Source organism: Cryptomeria japonica, chromosome 5 (genome assembly GCF_030272615.1).
Source record: "Cryptomeria japonica chromosome 5, Sugi_1.0, whole genome shotgun sequence".
Taxonomy (NCBI): Eukaryota; Viridiplantae; Streptophyta; class Pinopsida; order Cupressales; family Cupressaceae; genus Cryptomeria; species Cryptomeria japonica.
In genome coordinates, this window is record NC_081409.1 from 823,490,725 (window position 1) to 823,513,056 (window position 22,332).

Below are 22,332 nucleotides of genomic sequence, written 5' to 3' on the forward strand. Positions count from 1 at the left end.
ATTAACCAACAATAATGATATGATGATTGAAAATCAAGATTCAATAGTTGATGCTAACCCCGAGACACAGGAGGAGTCTACTGACCTTCCAGATCAGGAAGTTCAGAATGACCCATCAGAACCTATGCACTCTACCAATATACCTCAAGATATTGTGGTCTCCAAGAAGAGACCACTTTGGGTTAGAAACACGATTCAAGATGCTGAAGGATTTGCTGCTCCCAGAGGAACCTTTAGAGATAGCAAGAGATTCCAAAATCACGCCAACTACATCTCTGTGATGTGCAATATCATTGAGTCTGAACCTCACAATGTCGAAGAAGCTATGTCCCATCATGCTTGGAAACTAGCCATGGATGAAGAGTATGGGTCTATCATCAAGAATGATGTCTAGGACATTGTACCCAGACCCAAAGGTAAGTCTGTTGTTTCCTCTAAATGGTTGTTTAAAATTAAACATAATGTTGATGGTAGTATTGAAAAATATAAAGCTAGGTTTGTAGCTCGTGGCTTTTCTCAAAAAGAAGGAATAGATTATGAAGAAACCTTTGCCCCTGTTGCTAGATATGCTTCTATTAGATCTATAATAGCTATTGCTGCAGCCAAATTTTGGGAGCTGCACCAAATGGACGTTAAGACAGCCTTCCTCAATTGAGTCATTGAAGAGAAAGTCTATATTGAGCAACCAGAAGGTTATGTAATCCATAAAAGAGATTCTCATGTTTGCAGGTTGAAGAAAGCCTTATATGGGCTCAAACAGGCTCCTCGTGCTTGGTATGAAAGAATTAAAAGAGACATTCATTGGAAAGTTTGGAATCCAAAATTCCCCATCAGAGTTGCATAGACAGTTTGTTGAGTGCAAAAGACGAGAATGAACCTATCAATTCATTCAACAACCGATTCCAAAAAGCTTACACAAGGTTGCAAACTCCTTATCTTATTCCAAATGCTCGAGAGATATATTATCATGCTTTAGATCCACTTACAGCTATGTTTGTGCGAACTCATCCCTCTCCAGCAAATTTGAACGAAGCATATGCGAAGGCAATAGAAGTTAGTAAAATATTACGTCAGAATCTTAATGGACCTTTGCTCAATTTGGGGTCGCTTGCGGCCGCCAATCAAATTCAGAATTTAAGCCAAGCTTTGGTGCATCATACGCCGATAATGAATCAAGTTCCACAACCGATGTATCCAATTGCTCAGCCATCAAATCAGTTGGTACTCCACCCTGGAGCACCCATTTCTCAAGCTCTGCAAACGCATCCAGTGTACCTGCAAAATGCTATGACATCCACAAGGACACAGGAGGAGAAAGAAGAAATGAAAGAGTTAATAGATCAAGTAAAGAAATTATCTACAGAGGTTACTCACCTGAGGAACCAAAACAATCAGCTCTACAGTATGCATAGAAATTATCAAGGTGGTAATCAAAACAACAATCAGGGTTACCAAAGTAACAATCAGAATTATCAGAACAATAATCAGAACAACCAAGGATATCGTGGCAATAATCAGAATTATCAGAAGAGAACGTGGAATACTGCGCCCAACAATGGAAATGTGTCGTCACCTCTTGACAATCTGCCCGCTTCGGAAAGTCGACTGGCTGACAGAGTCTTCCTCGCGGAGGCCGCTTTATCAAATTGGTGCAGATTACACAACACTAGTCAGCATTCAGAGTTGCATTGTCCCGAATTCAAGGTTGCTGCTAACATTTTCCAGCAAGAAGTGCGAAATAGTGAAGCTTCAGAAAGCATTCCAACAAAGGGATATGAAATTGTCCCCACTACAAGATATGACCAAGCACTAATCATTAAGGATTTCAAGTTTCCTCCAGTTTATGAAGAATTTTTAATGTGCGAACAAGGTGGAAGATTTCCTCCAGAATCGGCGAATGGACCTATGGTTCCGCCTAATTCTCAATTCCCACCTGCTTCAGCCAATGGACCTATTGAAGATCCAGAGTACTATTTCCCACCATTGAATAACAGTGTTTTAGTTGAAGGAATTAAAGAAGTGTTTCATCAGTCGTCAGGAAACACTGGACCAAGAGTTTATTAGAGGAATCAGAGGAATCAAGAGCCTTTAACCACTTCCGTTCCTCCGAACAATTTTGCTACACCACCAAATCCAAGTGCTAGCAATACACCAAGCTATCCACAAGATTCACCTGAGTATAGACAGAAGAATATTCCCTCTTTAGGAGAGGAATTGAAGCGGTTGAGTCTGTGTGTTTTAGAAGAATTCAAGAAAATCAAGGTAAGCCTACCATTGTTCGAACTAATGAAGGTACCTGATATCAGAGATACATTAATGAATGGATTAAATGAGAATACTGTCGGGAAAGCAACAGCTCAAACCAGTTCCAACATTTAGAGAGGTTCAAGTATTCCTCAAGCGAGCATAAATGTGGTTCAAGATGAACCAAATATTCAGCAGTCATCAGAAGAGGCATGTAGCGTTCAAGATTCATCTAATATGCCCAAGAAAGAAGAATTAGTGAAGATGGCAGATGTGCCAAAGAAAGAAGATATGCTAGAAGGCAAAGCTTTTCTCACAAGAGATAATGTAAAGAGAGTTCAGGATTCACCAGTTGTAACTGAAAATCCTACCAAGGGTGAAATCCCTCCTAAGAGTGAGATTGCTTCTGTCGAGAGCACAGTTAAAAAAGATGAAGTTTTCAAAGAAAGTGTGAAAAAAGAAGAAAGCTTGCAAGTCCATAGGGATAAGCCAGCAGTGAATTATCAAGATGAGCCAGCCCCATTCTTACTTTCAGTAAGGATTTTCGGCAAGCTTTTACATAATTGTCTGGTGGATTCCAGAGCTTCAAGTAATGTAATGCCAAAGGCTATATGCGAGAAATTGGGTCTCACTCCCATACAGACTAGTAAAAGAGTTACGCAATTAGATAAGACAGAGGTACCTGTGATTGGAGAGTTAAACAATATTCATATGCAGTTGGCTGCGAATCCAAGAGTCCAACACTTCATAGATATATTAGTTGTAGACATTCCAGACGGATATGGCATGCTCCTGAGTCAAGATTGGTCACGAAGACTGAATGGTTACTTTTCGACCGGTTTCTCTCACGTGGCTGCCATGGAGAGGTGTACCAAACCAAATCAAAATAGATAGTACCCCAAGATTAAGATTGATGATAACAAAATATGGGGAAAACAATGAAATTCTTTTCCTAGAAACAAATCTAGGAAATTACAAACCGAAAGTTGCAGAGGTTTTGATGCTTCAAAACCCAGTTGAAAAGATAGAAGAAAATCATGAGATTGTGAATTCCACAGAAATGGTAGTAGAAACTGATCATGATACAGATGAAGAAATTGATATGTTTGAAAGTTTCTGAGGATTTGTATTCAAGAATATCGAGCAGGGAGTTGAGTTAGGCAACCGTGCTTGCATTCAAAAGTTATTGTTGCCTAATTGGTGCCGAATTCATGATTCTGCTCATTCTGAATTCTCTTACGCAATGTGCAAGGTAGCTTTGAATCAAATACACAAGAGAATTCCTGAAATTTTGACACTTGAAGAAATTAGAAAGGCCTCTCCTAGGCTAGATGAAGAAATTACAAATGAAATCAAAGAAGAAATACATGACGAAGATCAAGTTTGGACATTGAGATTTGATGGTTCAAAGTCAAAGAAAGGATCAGGAGCCGGATTTGAATTGATAAGTCCCTCTGGGGAAACTTATTTGGCCTCCCATAGATTACAGTTTCCATGTACGAACAATGTTGCTGAGTATGAATCCTTAGTTCATGGATTGCAGTTAGCTATTCAGAAGAAAGTGAAGATTTAAAATGTGTTTGGAGATTCAGAGATTGTAGTAAGACAAGTGCGGAAGCAATATGTCTGCCATGACAAAAGATTGACAAAATACCGCAACAGGATATGGGATCTCATCGAGAGCTTTGATGCTTTCAATATCAAGTCAATATACAGATCACAGAATCAAGTGGCAAATGCGCATGCACAGGCTGCTAGTTCCTTGGCACCCATTGCCATGGAAGGATTAAAGAAGTTTACAGTGGAACTCGCATCAGTTCCATCCGTACCAGATAATGTCACCAATTTCCAAGTTTTTGAAGATGACAAGCATATATTGGATTTTCTGACAAATTCAGATATTTTCCTGAGTCAGGTTATTGATGAAGAGGAAGCCGAAGAAGCAGAATATGATTCAAATGGTATCCTAGAGTTGAAGACAAACTTCATTCCTAAGGGAATGATAGAGCTAGAAAGAATATTTGATAGAGATAAAATGAAGATTGAAAGATTGCATGACTCAAGTGGAAGTGCCTGTGAAACAGTGAATTTGGGAAATGACAACGAAGTTTAGAATGTATTCATAGGGAAAACATGCACACCCAGTGAAAAGGAAGGCATATTAAAGAACATGAAGGATTTTCCCGACGTGATTGCATGGGGATATGATGATTTGAAGACATACGATACATCAATCATTACGCATACTATTCCCTTGAAACCAGACAGTAAGCCATTTAGGCAGAGACAGCGGCCAGTGAACCCTTTGCTGGAGCCTCTTATATATCAAGAAGTGAAGAAATTGTTGTCAGCAAGGATTATCTTTCCTGTGCGACACTCGACGTGGGTCGCCAATCTGGTCCCAGTTAGAAAGAAGAGTGGAGAGATAAGGCTTTGTGTTGATTCAGAAATTTGAATAGAGCATCAGAAAAAAGATAACTACCCACTTCCATCATTGGATGAGGTTTTACAGATTGTGAATGGATCGCAAATGATGTCCTTTTTGGACGAATATTCAGGATAAAATCAGGTGATGGTAGAATATGAAGATAGATTAAAGACAGCCTTCACCACAAAGTGGGGTACGTTTGCATACAGAAGGATGCCATTTGGCTTAATCAATGCTGGAGCCACGTTCCAAAGAGCTATGGACATTGCATTTCAGGATTTAATTGGAAAATGCATCATTATTTACATGGATGACATTACAATTTTCTCAAGGAAAAGAGAAGATCACATTGAAGATTTGAGAAAAGTATTTCAAAGATGCAGAAAATATGGGATATCCCTCAATCCCAAGAAATGCATATTCAGGGTTACAGAAGGTAAATTGTTAGGACATATTATCTCGAAGAAAGGAATCTCCACTGATCCAGAAAGAATTGAGGCTATATCTAAGATAAACCTCCCGAATAAAAAGAAAGAACTGAAGTCCTTCTTTGGTAAGATTAATTTTGTGAGGAAATTTATCTCTGGATTTGCTGAGATAATACGACCACTGAATGAAATGTTGAAGAAAGATGCTAAGATGGATTGGACAACAGAAGCAAAGAAAGCATTTGAAGAAATCAAGTCCACCATCGTTGAGGCTCCTGTTTTGGTCAATCCTGATTATGCGAGGCCTTTTTATGTGTATTCATTCTCCTCAGAACATACTTGTGATGCAGTCCTTACACAGAAGAACGAAGATAAAGATGAACATCAAATAGCATTTATGAGCGCGTCGTTGAAAGATGCGGAGCTCAGATATCCAAATGTAGAGAAACAAGCTTATGCTTTGGCGAAAGCAATAAAGAAATTCAGACTTTACATCTTGAGGACAAAAGTTCATGCCATTGTCCGAGATGCAGCAGTTAAGACGCTCCTTATGCAGAATGAATTAGGAGAAAGAAGAGGAAAGTGGGTCGCCACTATCCAGGAGTACGACATTGAGATACAACCAATGAGACTTGTTCGAGGTCAAGCCTTAGCGCAAACTCTAGCAATTGATGGACCCGGATTAGTCCAACAAGTCTATGCAATTGAAGATGTCACTCCAGATGAATGGTATAAAGATATCGTTTGCTATTTATTGAACCATAGATGTCCCGCGCATATGGGCCCAGCTCACAAGAGAGCATTAAAATTGAAGTGTCAGCATTTTATGTTACAAGGCTCGGTTTTATACCGAAGAAATCATGAAGGAATATATTTGAGATGTGTTGGAAAGAATGAAGCTAAACAGATTGTGGAACATTTTCACAACAGATTTGGGACAGGTCATGGTGCAAGCTTGGCTACTGCACACCAAATTCTAAGAGCAAGCTATTACTGGCCTACCTTGTTCCGAGATACTCATGAACATGTGAAGACGTGTCACACATGCCAGGTTGCTGCCGTTCGAGAGAAGAATCCAGCCATGCCGCTGCAGCCCGTGATCGAGTCCAAACCTTTCGCTATGTGGGGTATCGACTTCATTGGTATGATCAATCCATCTTCCTCTGCGCAACACAAGTACATTCTAACCGCGACTGATTACTATACTCGGTGGTCAGAAGCTCAAGCTTTAAAGTTATGTACAACTGATGCCATGATTTAATTTTTAGAGGAGAACATCATTACCAGGTTTGGTTGTCCACATGCTATTGTTTGTGATAATGGTTCTTCCTTTACATCATTAAAGTTTTCAAATTGGGCTTTTGAATATGGTATAACCCTTAAGTTTTCATCAAATTATTAGCCTTAGGGTAATGGGTTAGCCAAATCTACGAACAAGAATTTGTTGAGTGTGATTAAGAAATTGTTCGAGAAAAATCCGAAGGATTGGCACACACAACTGAGATTTGCCCTTTGGGCAGATAGAACGAGAGTTAAGAATTCATTGGGGACATCCCCATATTTTCTGGTATATGGCCAAGAGCCTATCTTCCCCGTACAACTGAGAATTCCTACATTGAGATTCATACAAGATTATATGGAGGCCGAAGACAGAGTGCAAATGAGACTGACACAGTTGATGAATTTAGAAGAAAAAGGAGATAAAGCATTAGAGAATTTCGCCAAACATCAGGGCGTAGTTAAGAGATGGTTTGACAGACAAGCACGGGTAAAAGCCTTTAGGATTTCTGACCTAGTGCTATATTGGGATAAAGCCCATGAAAGAAGGGGAGATCACGACAAATTTGACAAACTATGGAAAGGCCCCTATCAGGCATTCAAGCTGAGAACCTTAACTAGTGAGGATGTTCCATTGCCCATCAATGGACAATTCCTCAAGCATTACTTCCAACCTTAGGTTTCTTTTGAAGCCTACCCCTTGTATCATAGTTAGAATAGGTCTGCTTTGGTTTGCCTTAGTTTAGTGTTTGCTTCCGATTCTGCTGTAGGGTTTTGGTTCAGCTTTGCTTGGGTGCTGGTTCCGAGGGATATCTGCTTGTGATGTAGGAGTTGTTGTCAAGACACACTCTGCGTTTCACCTAGTTTTGTCTAGTCCATTTCTTGAGCGATACCTCATGAAGTTCTTTGAATTAGAGATTGTTTTTGTATAGTGTATCATAGGTTGAATCCGTATTTGACGGGATTGGAAAACTTTTATTGTATTTTGACGCTGAAATCATTTGATTATTATATTTCACATATTAATTTTATCCGAGTTATTATAAATTCTCAGGTGAAGCTAGGACTAGTGAAAAATCTATATATCCTGCTTCAGTGCCATTATAATTCTCAAACCCAAGTAAGTTTATTACTTACGAGCCAAATGCATTGACGAAATTTGAAAGTATGCAAAAAGCGAAATATCAAAAGAAATGCAAAGAAATGCAAAGAAATGAAATATCTAAATTGGCTAGTGGGAATATGCGAGTAACTCCACCGGGGCTATAGACGCTTGGCCAACAATGGAGCAATATTTGTGAGGTTATAATTGGCCCCCTGGGAAGTATGGACATCTTACGTAGCTAGTCTCACTGGATCCTTTGACTTTACAATATTCTCGCGAAGGTAATGAACGCAATTGCACACACCTGGATAATCAATGACTAAGTAACTAGATACAATTCTTGGATTCCATCTTTTCAAATAAGTTTTCTGACCTTTTGCTATGTTATGCAAGGATTAATTGAAGATTCTAAGTGCTGGATTGAGCTTTGTTCTTGAAATGTTCTGGATTATTTCCTCAGTGGAGTCGCCAGATGTTGTGACCTTTTCACACATCGCCCCATTGCTAACGGGGACTCCCCTCTTTGCAAGCTTCCTGCATTGTTAGGTTAGGGTTTTGGATGCGTAGTGGGCAATTTTGCGTTTCCCATGCCAGAGTCTCGAAGTTTTGATCATGCCTAGTGCCGTCCAGGGTTTTTGAAGTGTTAGGATCAAGTTGCAAAAAATGATATTTTAATGATCCTAAGTTTTGCTAAGTGTTAGACCTATTGAACATTAACGCGTTTTTAAACACGCGCATCAAGTGATTTTAAAGTGCCAAGATATTCACAGACCTTTTGGAGTTGTTTTCTCGCTCCTAAGGTAATATTTAAGTTGGTTTCGCACTTTATTCCAATATTTTCCTAGCATTTCGCTCATATTTTTTGAAAAATTAGTATAAGTCTAGTCAAATTTAAAGTCGCTGAGTGATTTTGAGTGGTTAAAATGATAAAATCCTAAGGGAAATCCTTATTCCAAGGGTTAAAGGGTCATAATCCATGCTAGAGGTGATTTTCCCCTCACATTCCAGACTACCCAACCCATTCCCCCACTCAAAATCCATACTACACATGGGTTTCCCCTAGAATCCATACTGGCCACTAATTTCCCCCACTATTTATCCACACCTGGATCGAATTTCCCCTAGAAATGCTAAAATTTGGCTAAGTATCAGGATTTATCCAGACTGCCATCGAATTTCCCCTGGGAGTGCGGACTGGAGTGCGAACTGAAATGCAAGGATAATTCCATGCCTGGGTCGATTTTCCACCAGGATTTTTGTCCGGATTTTTATCCAGACTGAGGTCGATTTTCCCCTGAGCATTTTTGTAAAGATTTTTGTCCCGATTTTTGTCCAGACAGGGATCGATTTTCCACTGGGAGCATTATGAAGAGTTTTAAGTCCGGATTTTCATCCAGACTAAGGTCGAATTTCCATCAGGGAGGTATTTTTCCAAGTTAAGTGAGTTTTGAGTGTGGATTTCTGTCCAGACACCCATTGAATTTCCCCTGGGGGGTGATTTTTGCAAAATGAGTGCATTTTTGTCTGGATTTTTGTCCAAACTCACATCAAATTTCCCCTGGGATGGTTTTTATGTGCATTTTGATGAAATTGGGCATGGATTTTTGTCCAAGCATGGGTCGAATTTCCCCTATGGGGCAAATTTTGACACTTAAGTGATTTTTGAAGGGATTTTTCAATCCCAACTGATATCAATTTTCCCCTGGAGGATTTATTTTGGATTTAAATTGAAATATTTTAATAAATAAGCCCCATTTTGATTGCTTTTAAATAATTATTAAATGATTATTTAAAATTTAAAAGCAAATTTAATAACTTGCAATAATTATTAAATGTTTGAACCTTCTAGAAGCAAGTTAGGGTTTCACCAAGCCAGTATTTATACGAGTGTTTTTTATCCCACATTGCTTGTGTGGTCAAAGTGAGAGATGAAAGCAAGTATATGAGAGGAACTTCAGCATTATTATTATTTCTGCCAAGTGTCTCCATGAAAGTGATTTTTCTCCAAGTTGGGTGAATTTTTTAGCAAGGCGTTTTTGTGAAGTGTGGGATTGAGGATTTATTTTCCTCCATTTTTTCCAGCTTGCTGATCTATTCCTCTTGGCTGCCATTAAAGACCAGTTTTAGATTTTCGATTTTGCTAAGTTTGGCGATTTTTTCCAAATTTAGCATTTTTTGGTGAAAGTCGGCAATTTCATGATTGGAGACTTAGGGCGATTTTTCCTCCACCATTTGTGCTTGTTGTTCAAACCTTCATTGCTGCAGATTGCTGCCATTAACAACAATTTTCAGAATTTTAAAAGTTTCGATTTTTGCTAAGGCAGGCCATTTTTTGTGTTTGGGGTATCCAACCCCAACTTGGGCGATTTTTCCAGATTGCTGCCATCCTTCATTGTTGCAGAGCAAGGCTGCCATTGACATCAAATTTTCAGAATTCCATTTTGGCACTAGACTTGGGAAAATATTGATTTTGCTTGGGAGGTGTTTTGGTGCTATATTTTGATGATTTTCATGCATGTTTGGTGGCTGCCATCACTTCCAGCCTGCTGATTCGCTTCAAATCTGAGGTTTGCTTCAGATTTTGACCTCCATTAATGGCTGCCATTAATTTCCAGACTTAGAGTATTTATTGCCCAGCCAATTCCAACTTAAATATTTAGCATTCGGAAGTGTTTTAAGGAGTTTTCTGTGCATTTTTTAGACCATTTTATCGCTGTTGCAAGTCTAAAACTCCATTGTTAGGCGCTTGTCCTCAGAAATTTTCATTTCCAGCCACCTAACCAATTTTGGCGAATTTGCTTGGGGCTGTTTCCTTAGCAATTTTTCATCATTTTCAGGGATTTAAACCACTTTGCAAGGTGCTGGTAAGTCTGAAGTGTTCGATTTTCAGACTTGTCCTCAGAAAACTAAATTTTACCAGCCATACTTACATTCCAGAAAATGATTGTTTTCATCAATAAAACTGATTTTTATTGATTTTATGCACATTTTGAAGATTACAACTTGTTTTTGAAAGTCTGATTTTTCAGGTTGTCTTCAGAATTTTGACCTCCATTGTTGACTGCGGAAGGTGTCTTCAGACATTCATTGTGTGAAAACACAACCTTTCACACTTTTCCTTAGTCACCACTTATCCGATATACTCCTTTGCATTCTTTGCTTGCATATTTTCTAAGCATAAGGAGGTATAAATGAATTTTATGGAAGGCTTCCATGCCTTAGTGTTGTCACACTTTGAACTTAATTGCTAAAATTTACCAAGTGTATGGATTATTTTCCTGACTCCATGCTCTAAACTAACTAAATCTCTAGAAAGTCAGAAAATTTATTACAAGCATTTATTTTTATCCTAGGACTAACTTCCAGCTTCGTATAGGTGCAATGTCAAAATCAGGATACAAGGAAAGGAAAGAACTGTAGAAGACGCTGGAGACTAGATTTTATCCAGAGTTTAAGATTTCATCCAGATGGAAGGAGATCACTGATACCAACATGCATTTCCTAGACTTCGACCAGATGCAGCGTCGGATGTTCGGATCCAGAGATCAGGTTCCTTCTCCAGCATATGTGAATATTATGAAGGGTGGCATTTTCCATGCCGCTGGGTTTCCACAATCCATACAGTGCAGTGAGTTGATCCTGGAGTGTGCACGATGTTACGATCCGCTCACAAGAATGATTAAGAGTCCCAAGGGTGTTGTCATCGCCTACCTTGAGGATGCCATTGCTGAGGTGTTCGGAATTCCACGCAGAACAGACATGAAGGATGTGACCAAGGAGGATTATGCAGACAGATACACGAAGAAGATGGGTGTATGCAAGAGTTTAATTAATAAAGAGTGGATGATTGAACCTAGGAATCATCATTCCAAGGCTCCCAAGACACTTATGTGCATAGATTTTAAGGAGGAATATAGTGATTTGATATTCCTACTCAACAGAGTGATGGGAATGTCGCAGGGAGCAATATTTCATGGATGGATGTTCTACTTCATCCAGAATTGTCTTAGAGGAACACTAGTGAATTGGTCCAAGATCATAAGTGACAATCTGGATTTTCAGTTGAGGAATGTAGAGCGGTCCAAGTCATTCGCCATGACTTCCTACCTGGTGTACCTGCTTGCATGATTTGTTTCATACAAAGGATTAATATGCAAAGGTGAAGTCGAGAATGGGCAAGGACAGTACAAGAGTTATGAATGCTACCCCCAGCTAAGTATGCACAGAATTGAATACTATAAGAGAGTGAATGATGCATTCACTATGTACATCACACGGATGCTACAGGGCGGAATCCACAGAAGATTGCCCAAGGAGGTAACAGAGTTAATAGAGAAATATGGATCGTGGTATATACAGTTCCCACTTTCACACACCTCAGGATTTATGGGTTTCAATCTGAACCCTACAAACTTCCTAGGTATCCAACTGACAGAATGATATTGTTGGAAGTGGTAAGACAGCTTCTAGAGTTTGATGTTATCTAGAGAGAGAAGCACAGGACAGGAATGACATTCCCTATTTCAGTTGGGAAGACGTCAAAGGTCTGCCAATCCGCCATAGCTACCAGCACTACAGGTGAGGAGATTGCATTCTACAGATTTGCAACATACAAGAAAAGAGAAAGATTCGATCCAGACAAGAAGGTCGGAAGGATCAGAGGAGAGAAGTTCACTCATAAGGTTGACATAGAGGATTATTGGGCTAACTTAATGGACGAACAAGCAGTGAAGAGAAGAATGTGGTCCAGAATGTTAGTGGATTTCATGAGGAAGTGTGGACTCTTCCTCATCCCTGATCGGTATTAGATGATAGGGATCATACACACCCACATTATGAGAATGAAATGAAGAAGGCAATCCTATTGCCAAATTGGTCAGAGTCAGAAGAGATTGACCTGAATGTATTGATGAGAGAGGTCTTGAATTTCTCCCGCACATGGGTAGATATGCAGATGAACAGATTAGTTGACATGGGTGTTCCCTTCACTTATGAAAGGATGAAGCCGGAAGAGTCTACTTCCGAGGATGATCAGAGGATTGTCAGTGATGTCAGGATTCATGTAAACGAAGAGAGTCAAGCTCCCAAGAGAAGGAAGAACATGCCTCGAGAAGTCAAGGCTAGAGGGAAGAAGATTGAGGATGTGAAGAAGAAACAGAAGACTATCATTCCTCCACTTATCCTTCCTTCACCCCCTCCCAATGTCTCATCAATCGAAGTGATTGAAGTAACAGAACAGAATAAGGAGACTCAGCAGTGTTCCAACACAGTGATACTACCAGAGAATATTCAGGAGTTCCATGCCACAGCAACATCTGCACCGAATAATGATTAGCCGGAATCCCCTACTGTCCTTTTGGAAGTTAGCTTGGGAAATGAAGTATATGATTGGACTAAGGATAATCCCAATGATAATGAGGATGTTATCTCGGCATTGAAAGGACTGGATTGAGAAGTATGTCTTGATGATGGTATGGAAATGGCCACTATTCTTGAATGGCTGAGGAGAAGCATGGAGAAAAGTAAACAAATGATCGAGGTACAGCCTATTGATGATATTGATGACTACCTAGCTAGGAGTGCTAAGAAGAAGGAGCCCAAGAGAGCGGAGATTTTGTCACACATAGCTAGAGATGAGACAGGAATGCGGATTGCGCAGATTGTTGTTCCTAGAGCCGGCATGACAGCAGACACTGCTACTCCCATGGATTTCCAGATCACTTCGATCGCCCTTGGTCCTCCATCCACAGGGCAGGAATTTCAGGAGATTGGTGACAACTTCCACGCAATCAATGCAAAGTTAGACACAGCGATTGAGGAGAATGAAAGGTACAAAGAAGAAAATATTAGACTCAGAGAGTATATTGCAAGGACAAGGTGTGGTGATCCCACCCTTATTTCCCCTATTGCAGTTGACCATGGAATACATTCACACTGCAAGGTAGCGAGAGGTACACACTCAGAGGTGGAAAAGTGGATTGAAAGCACAAGGAAGCAGGCAGATGATTTCCTTACTCAGTTTGTCCAAGCATATGATAGGACAACAACGCTTGTATTCAAAATCCAATATTTGGAGGGAGTTTGGGAAGAATTCCGGACTATCCAAGACAAGACTATTCCACGCCTCCTGGCATTGAAGAAGGTTCCTAATTCCACCTTGGTCAGCGAGAACATTGTGCACAGTGGAGACATATATAATTTCCATGGCTGGTATTGTGCATTAGCCTTGAAGAAATCAGCTTATGAGAACGCCCAATCGAGTTGTATGGAGATGGAAGGATTAATTCAGGACATTCAGATGAAGATCCTTGCCTCGATTGAGGAATTATTGGGTGTTGATGTTAGTGATGCTAGTGGTTTACACTTAGCCGAATTAAGAGACAAGATGAAATTTATGTATTTTTGCCAGTTGGACTCTTTGAAGAAGAGTCAGATTGATGACTTGGTCTCTTTGTTGATTCATGTTCATAATTCGCAGAAGCTCATGCCTGAATGGGAGAACACTTTGAATGCTTGCTCGGATTCATTGGATGTGATTGATTTACAGCAGGATACCTTGCCTAGCATTTCCATGGAGGAATTAGATTCAGTATTGGCTAGATTCTTGGAGTATGCTAGGAGAGAGAGAGATGCAGGAAGGAATCTTCTAGAAGATTCCCTATATGATTACTAGGTATCTTTTCATTGGGCCATATGTTGGTGGCGCCATTTTTTATGTAACCCTAATTAGGGCAATTCTAGGGTTTTGTTGGCATGATCTCGACCATTGATCTTAGATCAATCTGGGCCATCAATTTTTGTAAGAGACTCTATATATGCCCCTTTGTCTCTCATTTGTAAGAGAGAGTTTTTGTAGAATTGTTGGTATATGCTACAGCTATTTGAATCCTAATCATTGTTCAATTGTTGGTGATTTTGCTCTTCAAATGTTGCATTTGCATTCATGGTTCTCAATTCCTCCAAGTTAGATTAGAATTTATTTTCATGTATGTTAGATTGAGTGGAAGATTTGTTGAATTCATTTGTGTGGAATCCTTAATCCATACCACTAGCCTCTTGCCGCTGGTAAGTGTGCCTTGTGTGGTCAACTGGAATTTAAGTAAGCATAACTTCAACTATTACTCGTCCGTTGACAAGCATCAACTTGGATGGTGTCTACGCTTGATGGTAATAGTTTGAAAATCTTTAAGTATACCTTAGATGATTGCACTAAGATTGTGTCAATACCTGATTGTGAGACCTTGCCTGGTTTGATTCCATTAAATCCATTCATCATTTCCTACATTCTTAGTTTTAGAATAGATTTCCTGAACCCTATTCTCTTTTCCCCCTTTTTAAGAAGTAAATCCAGAGCCATATTGATAAATCTTAAGTTGTCAGGACACCTATTCCGCATCATTCATGATAATCCAAACATTTGCGTAAGCCCCCAAGTGAAACACAGCAATTCACATCAACCACTGAACTTACCCACTCGTCAAGACCTGACATGTAGAAACCTTGGAATCATTTTAGTTGATCTCATTCTTAGCATCTGAGGAGATTTTGTTCAAGAGAGGGCAAATTACCTTGGTACTTTATTCTGAAATGTTTTGTGCATAAAAAACACATCAACAGGTCTTTAATGTTGGGTTTTTCCTCCTTGGAGGTTTTCCCAGGGTATGTGTGTTTGTCTACTGGTTACTTACTTTATTTCTGATTTTACTGAATGTTAACTTATTTGCCACAAACCTGATTACAATCTAGGGCATAAGCAAAAGGATATAAGTCTGATTAACAAACCTAGGGTATAAAATTACACATTCCGCCTCCCAGCCCCACTCAGGGTTGCTCTACTTGAGCGGAACCTTGTGCTACTTGCATCCCTCATATGTACATCCTCCCCTCCATAATGGGATAGTTTGTTATTTTAAGTATTAAAGAAGTTTGTTATTTTAAGTATTAAAGAATCTTACATATATATACTCTATTATGCATAGACATCATAATGGCAAGAATAGCAACATAAAAACATATATCAATAGCAATACGTTATCATGACTCTCTTGTTAGTGCGCAATATGTGAAGTTTTGCAGGAATGGGATGGAGCACAAGTGTGGACGGCAGGTAAGAAGAAGCGGAACGAAGCTGGAGAATGTGGGAGGCAAGATGGAGCTAGGGCTGAGCAGGTTGAACACAGACTGGCTTGGGGTGATCATGGCAAATCTCATTCCACCCGTGGTGTGTCTCGCGATGGGTTGAAGAGCAATGGCCTCTCTGATCCTGGATGACTATTCCAAATTTCTTCTCTCACAAGGACTATGAAGCAAACTAACCAAAATTAGAAACTCTATAAAAATGCCTGCAATCCTTTCCATGCTTACAATGTCTTTCGCAAAGATCAAATCCTAAAGGCTAACCCTACGGCTGATCTAGGGTTTGTTGCACAGGGGATGATTCCTCCTGTGGTGTCTAGAGAAAACATTCCCCTTGCTCCTGATCCCCCACCTCTGTCGGCAACAATTGATTATGGCACTCCTTTATTTATGGGCAATAGTAAGGTGGATCTGGCTTTCGAGCCAATGGATTTTCATATCTCAAATGAGTGCATTTCTCAAATTTCGGCTAGCATTGACTCAAAGGTTTTGGTTTACAAAGCTATTGGGAAGAGGCCATCTGAGGATGAGTTCTTAGCTTGGAGCAAGTGTGTTTGGGATAGCTTGTCTGCTCCGTCGGTGGAGCTACTGGACCATGGCTTCTTCCTTGTGATTTTTCTTAATTCTAAAGATCGCAAGTTTGTTCTTGACAATGGACCTTAGTTTTTTGGCAGATCTGGTTTTTTCGTGACCTTGTGGTCTCATTTTTTAAATCCTGCAAATGTTCAAATCACTAATATTCCAATTTGGCTTTGGCTTTACAATTTACATCTGGTTATGCGAAATGTGGAGCAAATTGAATCCCTGATCAATCAGATTGACACTTTCATCAAAGTGGAAGATGCATCCTCTACGGCTCCTTGACAGTTTACCAGAGTTTGAGCCCTAGTTGATATTTTTAGGCCACTGCATCTGACTTTCTGGTTCCCTGTTTACAGAAAACTTCCTGGTTGTTGCTCTATTTTCCTCTTCACTACTGCTCTGTTCTTGTCTTCCCTATCATATTCTGCCCGTTTCCTATTCTTCCTCTGTCATTTTCCCTTATTGTCCTCTTCTTCTTTTTTCTCTAAATAAAATTCCCCAAAAAGAAATAGTTCTAGAAACTTCCTAAATTCCTACCCAAAGTGCTGCAACGTAAAAAAAAACTCTTCATAAATGCTAGGCATTTGATTTTCCTTTGGCTCGCATTAATTCTTCTATGGGCTCTTGGATACAATTTTTAAACTATGAAGGGCTCCCTAAGCGATGCTTCAAATGCAACCAACTTGGGCATAAGATCGCTGACTGCCATGCTGAATCTATGAATGGTCTTCATGCTCTTAATCTCAAGAGATGGATCCGCAAGGAGGGCAGTCCAGATGCTGATTTTATATGGAAAAATCATGGTGTGTTCATGCACCAGTGCATTCACCAGCTCCCCCGATCAGTTGGGCTCATGGACAAAAACTTCGAGAGCCCAGTCCCTCCCACTGGTGAGGATATGGTTGCCTCCAACCAGCAAGATCATTTTTTCAGTTCATCAGGATACTTTAGATGATGAGATGCTCTAGTTGGCTCTTGCTAACGATCATGATTTTCTATTGGATCAGACTGATGTCTTGGCTTGTTCTAATATTCATACCACATCCCAAACTGCTAGCAAGATTTTAAAGCCAAATATTCCCAAAAGCAGCAAGCGTAGGGGTCGGAAATCTGAACCAGAAAAGTTGAAGATGGAAGCTTTGGATTCAATTGATGAAGGTACACAATGGACTATGGAAGCACTCCTTACCAGGAGCCTGTATAAGAATAAGAAACGCTGATCTCTGGATTTTTTGCCTAAGTTATTGAGATTTTCTTTGGCATGGTTGAGTTGGTTTTTTGTGGATGTTTCTTGATATTTTTTTCTCTCTGTCATTTTTGCTCCCCGGTTTCAGGTCTGAGGCATTCTTCTTTTTGTTAACTATGCTATATGGGTGTGGGCCCACATCCTACAATTTACTGATCAAAAAAAAATAGCAATACGTTATCTGAATTACGTTCCTACTTCCTATCAAGTGGAAGACTGATAATAATTCAGCCAGATCAAAATGCCATGTATTATGCATCATACTACATGCTGGAACAGCATATACGTCTGCTGTCTAGTTTAATTAATTGTGAAACTGTAAATCTATTGCTTGATCAAATTTCTTATTGTCTCTTATTCCCACCTCCCACTCTTCACAAATCATAGTTCAAATATATATACCTTGATGCCCCTTCATGGAGAGAGGTGACTTCACTTGAAAGAAACAATGTTTCATAATGAAACTTCTTATTTGATGAATCCCACCTTTTGGGATAACTTACTTTCTTTTTCCTTTGATGATTAGCAAACACTAATCGCACCCATGTCCCTTAACAAAAATCGCACTTTATTAATATTGTCTTTACTATAATAATTTACTTTAACAATTTGGTCGGACAGCATACTTCTGCGATTACACATTAATGATGTTATTGAGACTTGCCATAGTGCTGATCGCTGCATACTGAAGATTAATTGCCATTAAGTTTTAATATAATCGACGTCTCTAGTATAATGAGAATAGGTGCTTCTCCTTGGAGAATCATTAGTAAAGCTGATTGGTGCATCCTCCTTGTTTGTCTACGTTATTGTTTGCCTGAGATCGATTCAGAAAATTGTGAAGTCTTCTTAAAAAGACAATTTTCTTTATTAGGGTTTTTATTGTTTAGAAGGGGGCATGACACATACATAGATGCATTCTCTCATTTTCATTTTTTATAAGGTTGCCATGGAATTCCTTGGCCTGTTCCAAGATACTAAACAGAAATAATGAACCAATGAACAATACCACAAGCAACGGTCATTCAAGGCATCACAGCATTCTTGTGCATTTGGCAAATGCATTTCAGGGCCTCATTTCCACAACCAATCTGAGAACGTGCAGGTCATTGCAGGCCACAGAGATACATCCCTTTCAGTGATTTATCAAATACTTGAGGTACAGCCTCTAATCGCTTGTATTGCACATCCATTGGTACAAGTTCACTTCCCATAAATTTTGTTGGACTCAATTCTGTTTCAATTTAGATGACAATGGATCTCCTTACTCTCTTTCAAAGACGCTAAATCACCATGTACAGGAAGAAATACCAGAAACGGAAACCAGGTTCTTTTTCAAAGCATTTTGAGGCAATTGCAAAAGGAGTTTTAAGGCCTCAGTGGCACACCTTATCTGGGAAAATGCAGTAATCATTGCATTCCAGAGAAAGAGCTAAGAATCAAAGTGAAGGAAACCTGGAGGTTTTTATCAATGGCCAAGTAGACAACTCTCACCACTATAATGCAAAGCAGGATTGCACTCACAGTCCTCATGACGCTCTGATTAGCCACTTTCATGCTGGTCTATTCTCTGTGCAAATTAATATTTTTTAGGCACATCAGACTGCCACAGCAATGTGATAAAGGCAATCAATAGCACAAAGTTGCAGAGAATCATAAACCTCATCTCAACCATAGCAATCAAGAGAGAAGTGCTGAACTACAAAATAGTAAACCATATCCACTGACATCACCTGAATAGAATTAAAAAAAGTATATAAACTTTGATGACAAGGATATGGAAGACGTATTAGCCAGCACAACCATCGATTTATGTGAAATGACAGGGGACACCTGTATGGAGGAACTCCAAGGAAGACAGAAACAAATTGAAATGACCGGTAGAGTTAAAGAGCAGACACAAAAGACAAAAACCGATAAATGGATGAGATGTTGTGAATCATCTTGCATTGCTTTTCATGAACTCTCAATCATCGATTCCAAACAGGTCATGCATCTCAAATAATAAATGCCTTCAGCATAATAATATAGGCTACATGTAAATAATAACTTAGTTGCATAATTCAACTAATCATCAAGATCTTCTAGCTTACAAGAACCAAAACAAAATCAGTACCTTCATTTCAACCGCATTCAAATATACAAATGATATTGCAAATAATATCAAATCTAATTTCTATTTCATTGATGTCTATATGAATGCCAATTATCTTAAACATAGTTTCTCTTTTGCAGGGCAGTCGATACACGCTTAACAAATCACAAGAACACAAAGAAAGATAAAGTTTGCAATATTGATGACAATAACAAGAATACCACTTTCACTTTTGAGGAGTTAAAGGACATGGAAGACCTCAAGGATGTCAAGGATGACAACGCTGACTCTCTTGATGCATTGCACTATGATGTGAAGAGAAAATCAGATCATATGGCTGAATGATATAATTTGTTAGGTCCTTAATTCCAATTTGGTGTAAGCAATGTTAAAAATCATACCATCATTATAAATTCTTATTATTACTGATTATAGATATATGCAAGTTAGCAAAGATCCATCTTAAAATGGGTTGGCATGTCCTAAGAAGTATCTAGTGGACTTAGGTGGCCGTATGATTGGCATATGGAGATTTTTGGAAAACTCTCAGCAAATATCAAATCCATATCAAGATGTATCTGTGCTATTACAATTCCTTTGGTCTTTTGTGGTAGTCAATATAATTTCCTTCTTTCTATATTTTTATTTATAAGTTCCATATCAGTTTATTTCTTGTATGCTTAAACCAAGGAAGAAGGTGATAATGCTACCAAAAACTAGTTCTAAGGTAGAGCAATTTGCCGTTATGATAATAACCTCAGTTCAAACAATACTAAGCATCCTCCTGTATAAATTCAATCTAATCATACATCTCTGAAAAAGCTTCTAAGACAAATTATTTTATTCTAGGCTAAATATCACACTCTTTATGAGAGTTTATCATTTTATAACAAAAAAAAAGAAACCAAAGGCTGTCCAGAACCTCTATTCCCATAAATGTCTCATAAGTATCAGCAAACGCAAGTTTCCCAGGCATATTTCTTGACGCCCCGTTCCAAAACTGACATAGAACATAAGCAACTTTGGAAACTAACTTCTAGCAATACAGAAACAAAATTGCAATGTGAACACAAAGTTCAAGCCACACAACACGCACAATTCAACTTTAACATGAAAACTAACCCGGCATCAAAGCATGTTTTAAATTCATGTTATCAAAAACAGCAAACAGAAATTCCGTAAACACCCACGAAAATCCATAAGAAAACACCCACCTTCTTTTTCTTGACAGGCTTCAAAATCTTAATAATGCAGCGTTCATTGTTTACAGTGTTGATCCCCTCAAAGACTTCGCTGTATTTTCCTCTGCCCACCTTGCGGACCACCTCGTAATCATCTTGATCACTGCAACAACAATCCATGACATGTACACATTGGATATAAATCCAAAACCCTCAAAATTCACACAAACTGATTATACAACCAAAGCCCTAAAAATTGACACACATTAAATTCACACCCACAAACAAATAATAAATGAGAAAGAAGTAGATAATCACCCCGATCACTTCAATAATCATCCATAACAACTACACATTGAAAACTCACCAAAATCCCTCAAAACAATGTACACATTTAGCATACGCTCAGAAAGAAAATTCGGGGCTAAACAGTAGGTAACATCCAAAACACTGCAACAGGTAACCATGAGATATACACGGTGAACATACACCCGAATACTGACACGACATACACATTGAACATACACCCGAAGCAAAATTGTCTGGGGAAAAAAGTAGAAAACTACCCTAACTACTGCAATGAACATCCATGACATGGACACATTGACTATACTCCCGAAGCCCTAAAAATTGGCATGCAACTCGAATATCCCGCCATAAACAAGAATTTGGGGGAAACGGAAAGAAAAGCATCTTGATCATGGTAACAATCATCCCTGACATAGAAATCCAAAACCGTGAAAATGAATTACAGTTAAATGTACGCCTAGAAACCAAATTTTGGGAAAAGGCGGATATATGCATACCCCCACTGGACCGTGAGGGCCTCATAGTCCCAATAATCTTTGGGGCGAAGGACGTTGACGTCGGCGTAGACGCGGGCCTTGGACATCACACCAGGCCTCCGGATCGCTTTACCTATTCTTTGAGCCAGATTGTTGCATAGTAAGAACCCACTACTCCTTTTGTGATAATTTCGGGTAGTTAAATTGTACTCTTTTTTTAGAGATCAAGATAATTACGTGCATAGAGCTTGATTTTGAGAAAAATGATGCAGAGAGCCGAAGATGTGACCATCCAGGTTCCAAGATCATGTGACCGTAAGTGTCAATAAAATAATATGTGCTTATTTTCTGTGATTGGAAAATAAACCGGGGGGTCTTAATCAATTGACCATATAAGCATGCAGACTTGCTTGGGCTTGTGAGTTGGTGAGGCGTAGTTAAAATTAAAAAATTGTAAAGACTTTTGACAATATGTATAAAGAAGGTAAGAAAAGTAGTTATAGCTTGTTAGTACTTGCCCTTAGGTAATATTCTTGTAATGAAATTTTACAAATAATTTTTTCTTTCTTTTAAATTTTTAAATTTATTTTAAAGTATATACAGATGCACAGCATAATAGATTTCTCCCAAGTGGCATAATATTTGTTAACTTTATAGAACTTGAGTTCACAATTAAATATGTTTGAAAATATAATAAATAAAAATTTACCCTTTTAAATTTAGTAATTTTTACTTGAGAAATAACTTTTTCAGAATTAAGTTTTTCTATGAATGATATGCTTGAAAAAAAATTACATTTTCTTTTTGTTTTTTAAATTTGCATG

The 22,332-nt window shown here is 38.8% G+C and overlaps 1 protein-coding gene across 2 annotated transcripts in view; it reads right to left on the reverse strand.

Annotated features, from left to right (window-relative positions):
- Positions 1 to 21,938, reverse strand: part of LOC131075157 (casein kinase II subunit alpha-2) — a 67,477-nt gene extending 45,539 nt beyond the window's left edge. The window contains exons 1-2 of one of the 2 annotated variants that reach the window (XM_058011982.2): positions 21,530 to 21,938; positions 20,757 to 20,886 (exon numbers count right to left, since the gene is read on the reverse strand). In XM_058011982.2, the coding sequence (XP_057867965.1) occupies positions 20,757 to 20,886; positions 21,530 to 21,615 (216 nt within the window). In that variant the 5' untranslated portion in view covers positions 21,616 to 21,938. Of the gene's footprint in view, positions 1 to 20,464; positions 20,539 to 20,756; positions 20,887 to 21,529 lie in introns of those variants that run through there. The other variant, XM_059221772.1, reaches the window with a different exon arrangement.
- Between the last annotated feature and the right edge of the window lie 394 nt (positions 21,939 to 22,332).